The sequence below is a fragment of the Gymnoscopelus braueri genome, assembly GCF_963280865.1.
Source record: "Gymnoscopelus braueri genome assembly, chromosome: 19".
In the NCBI taxonomy this organism is placed as follows: domain Eukaryota; kingdom Metazoa; phylum Chordata; class Actinopteri; order Myctophiformes; family Myctophidae; genus Gymnoscopelus; species Gymnoscopelus braueri.
Genome location: NC_137621.1, coordinates 7,025,340 through 7,039,539, shown reverse-complemented (window position 1 = coordinate 7,039,539; position 14,200 = coordinate 7,025,340). Strand labels below are relative to the sequence as shown.

Genomic DNA, 14,200 nt, shown 5'->3' with positions numbered 1-14,200 from the left:
CACTGAAAACATGCACCATTGCAAAACATGGAGAGACATCTCGTCGTTGGCAGTTAAAGAGTTAATGGTCTGATTCCTTCTTTTTTTTCATCCCACGATTTTGTAACCCCTTTTTCACCCGGTGACAATTTTCTAAGTGATCCTGGGCGCTACACTCCCCCCACCAGCCTAGGGAGCCCAGAGCCGAGCTCATGCCTCCTTCAATGCATGAGAGCCAACTGACCTTCTTGTCACCTGACAGGGGGGTCAGGTGACAGTTCCTTTCCCCTCCATCAGGCGCCCTGGCTGTCATGGGGGAGGCGGTATGGCGACCAGGATTACTACATGTTTTTGTGAGGGTATTAACTACCCTAGGAGACACGGGGAGAACATGCAAACTCCACACAGAGTAGGCCCTTTCGCCAACTCTGAGGGTAGTCCTCCTCCTAGGGTATGGGCGCTGATGACGCGGAGGAGAAGACACGCCCCCCAGCGCCCACAGCGTCCCGATTCCTTCTTAATGGTCTGACTCCTTAACTTAACTTCTCTTTAACGATTCCTGTATTTTAAGAATCAACATAAATGATCCAGAATGTCCACATGCTTCCCCCCCCCCGTTACTGAGTACAAAACACTGACGTTGACCTCCGAAGCAGCCAAAGGTATGGCCCCCCATACCTTCAAAGCCTGATCCAACACTACAACCCCTCCCGCTCACTGAGATAAGCTAACACAGGGAAGCTGTCAGAACCTTCGCTAAAACGTGCGTGGAACCAACGCTCCACGCGTCCCAGACTCTTCTCCCTCCTGGCTCCCAAACTGTGGAACGAACTCCTCATTGCAGTTAAAAACAGCAGACTCACTCCCAATCTTCCGCCCGTAATCTGAACACTCACCTCCTCAGACGGTAACCGGAACGCTCGCCACAAAACACACACGGCCCCCATTTTGTGAACCCTAGCGGTTCTTGTATTCTTGTATTCGATTTACTGAGGTTAAGGCTAGGAATAAGTTTAGGGTTAGCCATAGTTTTACTGAGGTTACGTTTAGGAATAAGGTTAGTTTTAAGCATAGTTTTATTGAGGTTACGTTCAGGAATACCCGGTGGCGACTGGCAACCGCTCAGAGGTCGCCGGATTAGACGCGGAGCGAGCGTGTTTTGCGGCGAGCGTTCTTGTATTCCTTCAGACTCTTAAGCCCGTAGCACTTGCCCTAACCTTGACGTTCTTGCAGGCTTATGCAAAGGTTAAAATAAAATGTAATTTAGATAGCATGTTATGTAGACAGATGCCAGTTTTGTGTGTTGACCTGGCATCCTATCCTTTTGTTTGTATAGTTTCAATGTACAGATTTTTTTTTTTAACATTATACTGCTTAGACTGATGATATAGGTTCTTGGTTTACCTATGATCCTAGATTACTATTTCTATGCATTTGATGTACGTATTACCTCGTGTTTACCTTACTTACTGTAAACCGCTCTGGATTAAGAGCTTCCGCTAAATGCCTAAAATGTCAAATTTATATAATTTTGGCCTTCAATATAATTCTGTTTATCATACACACAGTATTGCATAAATATTATTGCAGTGGTTCTCAAAGTTAGGTCCAGGGACCCCCCTGGGTTACTTGAGGGGGTTCCAAGAGGACCCTTAGAGGTCAGTAACTCTGTGAGTGTACAAATGGACCCGTGTGTACACTCTTAGAGTTATGGTGGTCCTTGAAATTAAAGTCCACATACACACAGAAAAATAAACGTGTCAACTGGAACCAAAACTGGTTCTTCAGAGTGATCCCATAGAAGAACCATTTTTTGGTTCCAGAAAGAACCTTTTCATTGATTTGAATTGTTCTATAAACAGGGGTGCACATAACTTCGTTGGTCTAGTTCTCAGGGGAGCGCCTGGATATGTTACTTGGTGCGCACCAAATAAAGAAATGAATACATTTTACCGCGACACGTCTCGCAGGATGGATAAAAGAGGGATACATGGATAACTTGTCTGTGCAATGGGTCTGCGTGATGCGGAGCAGCGGGACCCCGCTTCTCGTGAATGATTAGCACTCCTGACATTAACTCCAAGCCTCGCCAAGAGGGCGACTCCGATATCAATTGTTTGCACTATGTTGATGTGCGCTTTGCTTTTCTCATGCTTATCAAAAGCTGGGGGACTGAAATTCTTTGTCCCTGTATAAAAGGCGCTGCTTTTATACGCCAGATTGGGATGCTCACGGCATATTTTGCACCACATCACGATGCGTTGTTCGTCATCGGTGACGAGTGCCTGTAACGCAGCCAGCAGCTTGCTGTGTGCGCTGTGTCAGGATTCGAGGCCACACTCACACATGTGCAGCATGTAGGGGTGTGCCGATACACTAATTTCATGAAACGATACGATATTGGGCTCACGACATCGATACGATATCGATACGATACGATATATGGCACTTTTTTATTATGAAAATATATGGGGTGGAAAAAAAGCAAATGCAAACAAATAATTCTGTTTTTGCATTATTCAGACATGCAAACTTGTAGCTTTTCAGCTACAATAGCCGTTTTGAATCCAAATAGGGCAATAGTGTGACACCTTTTTTATTATATATATATATATATTATATATCGGCACACCCCTAGCAGCATGCGTCCCCTCCCCCTCCGCCCATGGGTGTGTATGGGGCGCGTATTGGGCGGACGCGTGCATCAGCGTGAATGTGTGAGTGTGTCTTCAGGAAGTAAATTCCTGTCCCAGCGGTCCCAGCTGTTGGTACGCGAGAGCGCCTCCCTTCGTCTGATGTGCCGTGCAGCATGCATTTTGACGACGCATGCGCACTTGCGCACCAGTTATTTTATGTGCACCCCTGTCTATAAAGAACCCAAACCCCTTAAAACCGTGATGGAAACGAGTCCGGCTCCTCAATGTTGGATTCCAACCCTTTACTAAAAGCCCGAGTTACACTTATACCTTGCCCTGGCATCCGTTAAGGCCTTTGCAGACAGGGTGCGAAAAAACGGACAATATCATTTTTTAAAAAGAACATATGGTTCTCTATGACCTCATGCACACCGGCTCCCAATTTGCCGGCAAGTGGCTGCGGCGGTGCTTTTTTTTTTTCAATCGAACCCAGTTCGATTTGTGTGTCTTTTCGCATGCGGTAAAAACTGATTGAATAATCGCACCCTGTCTGCAAAGGCCTTTAGTTTGTATAGTTTCAATGTACAGAATTATCTATTTTTCTTTTATATTATACTGTTTAGACTGATGGTAGGTTCTTGGATTACCGATGATCCTATAGATTTTCTATGCCTTTGATGTATTACCTCGTGTTTACCTTGTTTACTGTAAATGGCTCTGGGTTAAGACTAAGAGTGTCTGCTAAATGCCTAAATTGTAAATAATTGCACTGCCACATCCAGTTGGTTTGTTTAATTGAAAATCTTTTTTTGGATGTTTTCAATTCAATTCAATTCAGTAGGATGATGATGGCAAACGGTACAGTGAGTTATTTTATTTTATTATTACGTTTATGTTTATTAAGATTTCCGCATGAGCACATGTTTAACCCTAGCTTGTAGATCTGCAATTTTTTGAAAAATCCTGAAAATTTGTGCAAATCCTTAAATACATATTTAAAGCGAACATTTGTAACTCAAATCTTTGCTTCTGGGGGGTCCCTGGAACAAAATATTTGACAAATATTTGCTTTAAAAATATATATATTCAAAGATTTGCAATTTTTTTCCCGATCTTTTCAAAAATAGCAAATCTACAAGCTCGTAGCGCGGCACTCTGTGCTGCGCTACAAGCTTGTAGATTTGCTATTTTTGAATAGCCAAAGAAATCTAAAATGACAGATGTGTTCCCGGATCGAATGGGTTAATTTACAAAAAAACACAAGTTAGAATATGGTGATAGGAGGTTTCTGCCCGACAACAACTATATAACTAGTTAGTACACTAGTTAGTAAACAGTATTATGTACGCAGCCCACCTTTGTATTGAAAACATGGCTGTTCTTGGACTGCCATTTGCCCTTAACAGTGCCACTTTGTTTATTTTTTGTCCACTGCCACTTGTGAACAAATCACTGAAGTGTGTACACATCTTTTTTCTTTTATACATAATATTTTATCATTTCCTTTGTTAGAATTTTCTTTAATGAACATTGAACTAACCCCAACCCGAAAGGAAAGTAATTCTCAATAAATGTCAAGGTTTTATCCTCTCAAATGTTTTTTCTTTATTTCATGTCTCTATCTGCTACGGTTGCGGCCGCCGAAACGGTCTTAGTCGCGAAAGCAAGGAATGCAGCAGAGCCACACACAGGTTGAATGGTGCTGACAGATGATTACAGATCTACAGTACAAACAGATCTACAATGGCATGATTTTGAATAAAAGATCACGTGTGCCGTGCTGTCCGCTGCACCCTGCCTGACGCTCCTACATTATGCAAACAGATCAAGCAGGTCTTTTGTCCTATAGTCTGATATCAGACTGAAGCTTCAAAAAAAGATGTACAGGCTCGTTACAAGCTTGTAGATCTGCAATGTTTTGAAAATCGTGAACATGTGTGCAAATATTTGAATATATATATATATATATATATAAGCTCACAATGCGACGCATTGTGAGCTTGTAGATCTGCTATTTTCAAAAGATCTTTATACATTGCATAAGAGTACTTTCTACAAAAGGGTGAATGAACAGTGAGGCTGTTGCTCTAGTGTCAGTGAGACAGAGACCTCAGATAAGCCACACCCAAAGTCAGTTTAACCCATTCAACCCAGGAACGCATCTACAAGTACAAATGTCTTCTAAATCCAAAAAACTAAATTATATTGTATTTGGTCACGGACATATTTTGTATTTATGTCCAAAAAAATATTGCTTTAAAAAAATATATATTTTCAAAGATTTGCACAACTTGTGAAAATCTTTTAATCACATTTAATGTTCATGATGTTTTCAAAAATAGCAGATCTACAAACTACAAGCTGATCTGCAAGCTGTAGATCTGTTATTTTTGAATAGTCAAAGTATAAAAGAATGGCTAAAGCTAAAATCTACAATGACAGATGCCTGCCTAAATGGGTTAATGATGCAAATGATCACTGGTGGAATACTCACATGTCAAGTAAAAGTATCAATACTGCAATGTAGAAGTACTCTGTTACAAGCAAAAGTCCGGAATTCAAAATTCACTTGAGTAAAAGTACAAAAGTATTAGTATCAAAATGTACTTAGTGCCAAAAGAAGGAAGTACTCATTATGCAGAATGTCCCATTTTGCAAGTTTTCAAATGTATAAAATGTTTAAAAATCTTTTGAAAATAGCCGATGCATTGTGAGCTTGTAGATCGGCTATTTTCAAATGGCCGAAATAGGGCTGAAGTGGTTCATGTATGTTTTGTAATAATAATCAAAATCTATTATGTATGTTTTCAAATAATTGTAATGGAGTAAAAGTATAATATTTGCCTCTGAGATTTAGTAGAGTAGAAGTAAAAGTACTGAAAATTGGAAATACTCCAGTAATTGTAAAAGTACCTCAAAATTGTACTTGAGTACAGTACTTGAGTAAATGTACTTAGTTACTTTACGCCACTGCAAATGTTGTCTGTTGAAGCAACACCATGATGCAAAACACATCACAAAGTACTGGCTGAGGCCGGGTGAACAGCGTTATGTGGGATTAGTTCTTTAGACAGGTTTCTGCTGGTGTTTTGTTTTCAGCAGCTTTCATATCCAGGTGAGAACAATAATAATAATAATAATGATTATAATAATGATAAAATGTCTCTATGTTTTCATGTTCATTACAAAAGATAGTATTCAAACTAGGGCTGGGACTGGATTAAAAATAATAATCTAATTAATTAGAGGCTTTGTAATTAATGAATCGAAATTAATCGCATTTTAATCGCATATCAATATTTGACAATTTATTTTCAGTTAAAACAGATTTTGGTGTATGAGTTAATCAATGAGTCAATACATAAGTTTAAGCAACAAAATATAGCTGTTTTTTTATCAAGGTGGTACTGAACAACAGATCAGTGCAAGTTTTGCCATAAAGTGCAGCAATTTTAGGAATAGATTCAGGTCCATGCTTCCGTCAGAGTTTTTTAAATCTAAATTTCCCATCCTCTGGGCCAAGCGAAGCAGTCTGATCGACTTCTTCTCCCATTGTGTGCACTGGGGTTTGTTGTCTGTTGGTTGGTGCACAGGTATGATCGCACTTAGTCCAACACCCTGGGTAAACAACAAACTTTGCTTTGCTTTGCTTTGCTTTGCTTTGCTTTGCTTTGCATCAGTACACCTGAAACTCGTCCAGTGAGTAAGGTTCTGTGGTGCAAAAACTAAGCGTGATTAAAATGCGAAGAATTTTTTTAATCGCGTTAATTTTCTGTAATTTATTAATCGAAATTAATCAGTTAAAGTCCCAACCCTAATTCAAACCACTGCTGATTGGAAATTAACTTTTTTTTATCATGTAGCATTCAGTAGTAGGCTACAGAACATTATTATTAGTATTCATGCTTTATTTATTGCTCATGTTACACGCAGACAAATAATGTGTTATTTAAAAAGGTTATTAAGAACCATATTATTTAGTGAATGGTTTTAAATTTTCCTCATACCTCTAGGGAAACTGTATATATTTTTGCATAGTTCTTTGAGGAACCAGACATTATTCGTTGAGGCACAGGGAAAAAGACATCAGTGTCTGAACTCAATCCAGAGATGTGTTGCTCCTCTTCAGACAGCATCCAGGCTGTGCAGGTCAGGACTATCCAGCCTCTTTGTGTGAGCTACCAGCTCAGTGTCTTGTGGTTAGAGTGTCCACCCTGAGATTGGGAGGTCGGGGTTACTTGTACTTGTACATCCTATGGGCCACATGGTTCGGCAAGGCGCACTACCACTAGTGCTATATGAAGATTGTGTTTGAGAGGATATCCAGCCTTGAAGTGACTATGAAAACTTTGTCTTTCCCTTGAAAGAGTATTGGACTTTCTTGGCGAGATAGACATCTTTGATCTTGATCTTTTGATCCTGTTTGACAGGAACTGTTTTGCTGAAACTTTCCACTAATGCGAGTCGTCTTCCACATGGCAAGTTGTTGAAGGCTTGCCACCCTGGAATCTCTTCCATTGTACTTTTACTCCACTACAATTATTTGAAAACTTCAGTTACTAGTTACTTTGTAGATTTAGATTATTATTACAAAACATACATTAAGCCCTATATACATTTTGGCCATTTGAAAATAGCCGATCTACAAGCTCACAATGCGTCGCTATTTTCAAAAGATTTTTATAGATTTGAAAACTTGAAATGGGACATTCTGCATAATGAGTACTTTTACTTTTGGTACTTTAAGTACATTTTGATGCCAATACTTTTGTACTGGTTGTATTTTGTGGTTGCTGTTCAGCATTGTCAAAGTCATCATTGATTGATTGATAGATTGAATACTTTTGTTTAGAAGTTTACAGAAAAAAAAGCACATGAAAGTACAGTTTAAATACAAGGTCAACTAAAAACTAAAAAGGATTAAAAAGCCCAGCCTATTGGCTTGTTTCAAATGGAGTCCTTTTGTACTCAATTCATAGTGACATTACATGACAGACAGATATACACTACTATGCAGAACATCATATAAACAGTTTAGAATTGAGGAAAAAAAAGTTTCGAGGGCCAGTTTCGAATTGTAGCCACCTGAAGGTACTCTTTTAGGGCAGTTTTGTAGCCGGTAGTCCTCTCCTGGTTGGGCAGTTTTTTGAGTGTGGTCATGAGCTGATCTTGTCTATGCATAGCAGGTCACCACTCACTGGGAAGAGGGCACGTACGTGGCCGGTGAACTTGTGCTGGCCAATAGCTTCTTTCAGATCTCCTATCCTCTTCCTCCTCCTGAGTGTTTACTGAACTCCCATGGTGTGTCAGTGTGGTAAATGCACCCAGAGAACAGGAATCATGTTTCCAGAGAAACAAAATAATATATTTGGAAAATAGGCTTCTTTTCTTTTTTCTTTTTGTCTGTGTGTAAGAGTAGGAGGGACTGTGAGGACTGAGAAATGTTGAGCCAGGAAAAAGTTTGATATTATTATGCTGTGAATAATAATACATTTGTATGCTTTGGAGTGTGGATAGTCATTTATTTTATTATCTGTATTCTTATGCCATGGATACACATTTATTTTATTATCTATATTCTTATGATGTAGATAGTAATTTATTTTATTGTCTCCGCCAGGCCGAAAGACAGAGAAGAGACTATGTTTTGCACCCTGTCCGTCAGTCCGTCCGTGTGTCCGTGTGTCCGTCTGTCTGTGAACAAACAGCTAATCTCCGGCACTGTTGGCCCGGTCGCTGAGAAACGTGCGATTTCCATGACATTTTGCACACACATTCTCACTAGGCCGAGAAGAAATGCCACCCTTTTCACATTGGCCTGTTATAGCGCCTGTTATTTTTGTTATTTTTTTTAAAAGAAATGCCTCAAATCATGAATGCAGTGTCCGATTGCCGTGAAAAGCCTTAGAATAAATGGCACCATTTTCACATTGGTCTATTATAGCGCCTTAGCACATTGGTCTATTATAGACGAGGCCACATTGTGACCTCGTCCACAATAACCTACCTGACCTGGCGGAGACCTGTGCTCTGAGGAGCACTTTTTCTAGTAATCTGTAATGTTATGCTGTGGATAGTAATTTACTTTATTATCTATAGTATTATGCTGTGGAGTGTGGATAGTAATTTATTTTATTATCTATATTATTATGCTGTGGAATATAGTTTATTACATTATCTGAATTCTTATGCAGTGGGTAGTAATTAATTGTAAGTAATTAATGACTAGTATTACAATTCTGTTATTTTTATATCCAATGTATATGTACTTAAGTTTATAAAGTTAACATAAGTATAACTAAATGCATTTGAATTTAAATAAGAATTTTACTTTTCAGGATTCTAATTAAAAAATAGCAAAAAAAAAATCTGGATCCAATTCAAAAATAGCAAATCTACAAGCTCAAAACGTGTCGCACCGCGACGCGTTTTGAGCTTGTAGATCGGCTATTTTTGCTATTTTTGTGTGACATAGAAGGGCGAATTAGATAGCTTGTAGATCGGCTATTTTTGCTATTTTTGTGTGACTTAGAAGGGCATTAATTTACGAAAAAAGTTAAAATACGGAGATAAGAGGTGTCTGCCCGACAGTATAATGCAATGTGGCCCTCAGGAGTGAGTGTGGAAACATAGTGGCCCTCTACATCATCGAAGTTTCCCACCCCTGGTATAGATGTTGTAATGAAGTGACTGCCTCTCCGTCTTCTCTCTCACAGAGCTATAACCATGACCTCATCATGGTTCCAGGTCACTCGACAACGCCTGTGCATCGGCTTCCTGGTGCTTGTGTGTTTCCTGTCGTATCTCGTGAGTTACCTAGACATCAACCTGACCTCCTTCAGCCTCTGCAGGGTCTCCCCACCAGGACCAGAGGACAGGGTCTCCCCACCACCAGGACCAGAGGACAGGGTCTCCCCACCACCAGGACCAGAGGACATGGTGAACACGTCCCTTCAGGTCCTTCACCCAAACTGCTCATCAGACGGGCAGATCAGTCCACAGTCCGTTCACACGGAGGAGGACATTCTGATATTGATGTGGTTCTGGCCGTTTGGCGTCAAGGCTAACATCAGGTCAGTGGTGTAAAGTAACTACAGTACGTACATTTACTCAAGTACTGTACTCAAGTACACTTTTGAGGTATTTGTTTTAAATTACTGGAGTATTTCCAATTTTCAGTACTTTTACTTCTACTCCACTACATCTCAGAGGCAAATATTATACTTTTTTACTCCACTACAATTATTAGAAAACTTAGTTACTAGTTACTTTGTAGATTTGGATTATTGTTACAAAACATACATCAACCATGTTGTAAAGATTTTTTAGACATTTTCTACATTTGAAAACTTGTGAAATGTGACATTCTGCATAATGAGTATACTTTCTACTTTTGGTACTTTAAGTACATTTTAATACCAATACTTGTACAACTTTTACTCAAGTACATTTTTAATTCCAGACTTTTACTTGTAACAGAGTGTTTCTACATTGCAGTATTGATACTTTTACTTAAAGGGATAGTTCACCCCAAAACGACTTTTTTTCCTATGGATTAGTCACCCCATGGAGACTTGAATACTGGATATTCTTTATGATTTGATGACCGGCAGCGGTTCCGGTAGGAGACACAAAGAGTCTCCCTTGTGTCTCCTACCGGACCCGCTGCCTACCGGTCGGCTGGTCATCAAATTATTGCCTTAGGAATGCGACAAAAACAATAAAATATCCATGAATTCAAGTCGCCATGGGGTGACTAATCGATAGGAAAAAAGTCATTTTGGGGTGAACTATCTCTTTAAAGGACAACTTTGGTTTTTTACAACAAGGATAATTTTTTTTGTTTGTAATGATAATAATTAAAAGATGAGCGTTAAAAAAAAAATCATGTAATGCTTTCTATCGTTATAGTGATTTTTAACTAGGGGGCGGGGGCATTCGATCCATTGGTAAATATTCATGAATGCAGCCTCCGATTTCCGTGAAACTTTGTACGCTCATCCCCACTAGGCCAAGGAAGAAATGCCACCCTACATTTTTCAAATCAGCCTCATGGTGGTTCTGTAACAAGCAGATTCACACTTTGGCCTATAACTCTTGAACTGTATAGGCCAAAACGTGAATACTGAGTACTTTTTCCACCACTGTCTCAGGTGCAGCGAGTTGGACATGGAAGGATGTCGGCTGACGGACGACCGGAGCATTTACCACGAGGCGCACGCCGTCCTGTTCCACCACAGAGACATCCACGGCGGGCTGGCCAACATGCCGCCAGAGCCACGTCCCTGGTTCCAGAAGTGGATCTGGTTTAACTGGGAGTCGCCGACTAATTCCAACAACATCCCTGCACTCAACGACTTGTTCAATTTGACCAGCAGCTATCGGCTGGATTCTCACATCCCGGTGCCTTATGGGTACCTCACCCCGGTGACACAGGTAGGCCTGTCACAGTTATCACATAAACGTCATAATCGTTTCCATGTCGAAAAATGTTCACACATTTTCAAATATTAAAAAAAGCAGAAATAGCAGATCTACAAGCTTACAAGGCGTCACTTTGTGACGCGTTGTAAGCTTGTAGATCAGCTATTGTAGATCAGCTGTATATTTTCAAATGTATAAACTTACTAAATATGTGAATAATTTCTTTGCATAATGAAGTTATTTGTCATATCTATAGCCTGTGCAATTTTGTATTACGAAGCCTAAAAAGCAAACGGAAATGTATTTTGTATTCATAATGTTCCAATAATGGCCAATGGCCAAACACACAATTACAATCGTTAATCGCAATTATACAATTAATCATCAACTTAAATGTGTGATGGTGACACAGGAGGACGAGAGCTTCAAGCTGCCAGAGAAGGACAAGCTGGTGTGCTGGATCGTGAGCAACTGGAACCCGCAGCACAAAAGAGTCCAGGTCTACGAGGAGATGAAAAACCACGTCAAGATGGAGCTGTACGGGAGAGCCTTCAATCGCGCCGTGACTCCCGAAGAGTACGTCAAGGTGATGCACGGCTGCAAGTTCTACCTGTCGTGGGAGAACTCCGTCGACAGGGACTACATGTCGGACAAACTGTTCGATCCTCTGAGGATGGGGGCCGTGCCCGTGGTCCTGGGCCCTTCGAGGACAAACTACGAGGACCACGTTCCGGGAGACTCTTTCATCCACGTGGACGACTTCGCCGGCGGCCCGAAGGAGCTGGCGGAGAGGCTGGTTTACCTGGACGGCAACCACACCGAGTACATGCTCTACTTCCAGTGGAGAGAGAGGTACAAGGTCCATAAGCACTTTTTTGTCAGCGATCAGGTGTGTAGATCGTGTCAGCATCTGAAGATGCACAAAGGCTATCAGCGGTTTCATGGTCTCAGTAAATGGTACTGGGGTTAATAAGCAGTGGTGGAAAGTAACTAGTTTAGTTCTGTACTTGAATAATAAAGGTTTTTTTTTCTCCTTTCTTTTTGTTTTGCTTTCTACTTCTTCAAACAGCCAGTGATGGAAAAAAAGTAGTAATTTTTTTGTACTTAAGTAAAAGTAGCAATACCACATTATAAAAATACTCTGTTACAAGTAAAATGCCTGTGTTCAAAATGTTACTTGCTCATTTTGCTAGGGTGCATGGCTCAGGGCTGAGGACAGAGTAAGGCAACTTGCAATGGGCCTGGTCTACAAGATACACCACAACATTGGCATGCCCATGTACCTGTCTAAATACTCTCAGCTCCACTGATCTTTCAGCTCCACTGATCATGTCCAACCCACATTTGCCACAAACAAGGGAATGAACTCGTTCTCGTGCTATGCAACAAAAATGTGGAATGCCCTACCAAAAGGAGTAAAGGAGTGTAAAACCCTACTCACTTTCAAAACTGCCCTAAAAAACTCCTTCAGGAGGCTACAATTCCAAACTGGCCCCTGTCAAAGTCTTAACCCCCCCCCCCCCCCCAATAGTTCAACTAGCCGATCTACATCGACACGGTGTGAGCTTGTAGATCGTCTATTTGAACTATTTGAAAATGTTTTTAAAACATGATAAAGAAGTTTAGGGATAAAGGCACTGGCGAAAATTAGGGCCCTTAGTGTTTTATATGTGTTGATGATATTGTATTTTGGTGTTATTTTGATGCTATGTTGACGAATTGAATACGTAGGAAGACAGACCACAATGGACGAACCAGGGCAAAGGGAAACGCTAATCCCCCCCCGACCGTCGTTTTCTTGCACTATTATGCTTGAACTGCACCTCCCTAATTTGCTTTATATTGAATATACTGTGAAGTTGTTTACACAAGGTTAGGTGGCAGCTACTGGGGGGGAAAATGCTGTTGTTGTTGTTTACAATGTACCAGGATTATATTTGTACACTCTCAGAGTTCTGGGGGTCCTTGAAATTCAAATGTTTGAGAACCACTGTGCTAAATGGAACGATTTTATCAGTTTTGTTTGGATGCTGCTGCATTGCCTGAAGGAAGCTGAATAAAAACATGTTTTACTCTTTTACTCTTGTTTTACATGTACGTGTACACAAGATGTAACAATAAAGTACAACCTTGAACCTTGAACATAGTGTTTTATATTTGTTGATGATATTGTATTTTGGTGTTATTTTTTATGCTATTATGATGAATTGAATACATAGGAAGACAGACCACAATGGAAACAAGTCCCCGGGACTTTTTTGTGTTATCCTTTTAGCCTTAATATCTGACTGTACCTCAGTGCTGTTTATATGTATGACTAATTAAGTATTCAATCAATCAATCAATCAATCAATCAATCAATGTACTGTAGGCCTACTATGCAAATATCTCTCAGATATTTTAGCCCATTAAGACCGGGAAAGTATCTGTGTCATTTTTTTATTTCTTTGGCTATTCAAAAATAGCAGATCTACAAGCTCATAGTGCGGCACCCACTATGAGCTTGTAGATCTGCTATATTTTTTGGGGATATTCCTTGAATATATATATTTTTTTTAAAGCGAACATTTGTAACTTAAATCTTTGCTTCTCTACTTATTGCTTAAGTACAATTTGGAGGTATTTTTTTACTTTACTGGAGTATTTCCAATTTTCAATAATTTTACTTACAGTATACTCCACTACATCCCAGAGGCAAATATTGTAGGCCTACTTTTACTCCACTACAATTATTTGAAAGCTTTAGTTACTAGTTACTTTGCAGAAAGAATATTAAATATAATATATTACATTGATACATATCACTTCAGCCCTATTTTATACATAGGCTATTTGAAAATAGCCGATCTACAAGCTCACAACGTGTCACATTGTGACCAGGGGTCATCACCATGGCAGCTTGTGATGGACATTTTCATTCATATTTCATTTTTGCCACGGACATGCAAAATAATCATCTTACCAAAAGCACAGTGGCCTAGCCCTAAATGTATACGAATGGATTCCAATGTGCTGCACATTTCAAAACTATAGTATGTCTGCATGAACTACTGAGCCAGTAGTTAATGTAGAGCAAATAGTAGTGGAACAAATTAAATCCTAATTATTTTTGGATAATAATAATTGAGTCTCATCAGTAGGCCTACAGACAGTGCGTCAAC

General features: G+C 39.9%; 2 protein-coding genes across 2 annotated transcripts in view; both read left to right on the top strand.

Annotated features, from left to right (window-relative positions):
• Positions 1 to 14,200, top strand: part of LOC308074505 (heat shock protein beta-11-like) — a 150,189-nt gene that overhangs the window by 38,497 nt on the left and 97,492 nt on the right. The gene's annotated exons all lie outside the window — the stretch shown is intronic.
• Positions 5,614 to 13,111, top strand: LOC308074501 (4-galactosyl-N-acetylglucosaminide 3-alpha-L-fucosyltransferase 9-like). Its single transcript, XM_080413965.1, has 4 exons — positions 5,614 to 5,730; positions 9,332 to 9,688; positions 10,769 to 11,051; positions 11,452 to 13,111. The coding sequence occupies exons 2-4, from the start codon at positions 9,342 to 9,344 to the stop codon at positions 12,007 to 12,009; spliced, it is 1,188 nt and encodes a 395-aa protein (XP_080270091.1). The 5' UTR covers positions 5,614 to 5,730; positions 9,332 to 9,341; the 3' UTR covers positions 12,010 to 13,111.